Consider the following 1,222-nt stretch of genomic DNA (forward strand, 5'->3'; position numbering starts at 1 on the left):
CACCTGCACCTCCAAGGCCTATTGGTGCGCTCACGTTGTCGCCGTTTGCCTCTATAGGATCCACATGGTAAACAAAAATCATTTCATATTTTCCGAAATTCCTTCCGGCAAAAGCAACGTACGAACGTTACTCTCTCGCAATATCAGGATCAATCGGTGATTCAAATAAAATTCCCAGAAATTTCACCGTCCACCGAGTGTCAATTGACAGTCTCTCGAAAATTTCTGACACTATTTCTGACACGACGGTCCAACTGACCCCGCTAACTCGTAAACAGACAAAGACAAGAATTTTCTTTGGGCGTTTGAAAGAATTGGGAAAATTGATCACGCACCGATCTAATTGACGTGGCCGCAAGACCTAACTTCCGTTATTCGTATTCAGCCGACACAGGTGTGCCTGAGAGCTCCAGTTAGCGAATCCTTGTCACGTTTGCACCGGGAACAACTGCAGAAGTTCGCGCAATATCTCATCAGCGAACTGCCGCAGCAGATTTTGCCCACTGCCCAGCGTCTGTTGGACGAGCTGTTGTCGGTTCAGCCTAGCACCATCAACAGCTACTGCGGAGCTCCGGATCCCACAGCTGGTGCCTCGGCCCACGACCAAACCTCCTGGTACCTTGACGAGAAGACGCTTCATGACAACATCAAGAAGATCCTCATCAAGTTCTGCGTACCGGCTCCCATAGTTTTCAGGTAATCCATTTTCTAGTCTTCCTCTTCGGACTTCTTCTTTCATCCAGATGCTCTCGATACTCTCATCCCTGTGCTCGTACACGTATAAACACAACTCCATCCATATATAGACGCAAACTTGGGAAATATCATCGTCGAGTTGTCCGAATGATCCTTTCCAGTTTACGTCTACGGTTAGTATCCATCACCCGAGCATAAAGATGGCTGTATTATCTCGCGAATGAGCTCTTACGAGCCAAGTCGTCTTCCGAGTTTTCTTCCACTTTCACTCCTTTTTATATCCCTGCTACACTTGTTAGAATTACTATGGTTCACGCGAAAGATGCATAGCGTGCTCGTAAAATCAGTCGAGCCTAGAAAAACAAACGTTCCGACCTGAGAAACAGCGGTTGTTTCAGATATTTAAAGAGGAACGAGACGCGAGCGAACGAGTTAGCGAGCTAAGGTGCAATTAGAACGTTAAATCTATGTTTGCAAATTGTAGACCATTCCGAGTAACTTTATTCGCTAACTTGGACCGCCATTT

General features: G+C 46.3%; 1 protein-coding gene across 1 annotated transcript; it reads left to right on the forward strand.

Moving 5' to 3' along the window:
• Positions 1-6: 6 nt before the first annotated feature.
• On the forward strand, positions 7-696 carry LOC108554731 (zinc finger SWIM domain-containing protein 8-like; the record flags this gene model as incomplete). The annotated part of the gene is made up of 2 exons (XM_017910105.1): positions 7-67; positions 386-696. Coding segments are annotated over exons 1-2 (314 nt in total), but the record flags the coding sequence as incomplete, so codon positions are not given.
• Between the last annotated feature and the right edge of the window lie 526 nt (positions 697-1,222).

The sequence above is a fragment of the Eufriesea mexicana genome, unplaced genomic scaffold, assembly GCF_001483705.2.
Source record: "Eufriesea mexicana isolate 0111107269 unplaced genomic scaffold, ASM148370v2 scaffold89367, whole genome shotgun sequence".
Classification (NCBI taxonomy): Eukaryota; Metazoa; Arthropoda; class Insecta; order Hymenoptera; family Apidae; genus Eufriesea; species Eufriesea mexicana.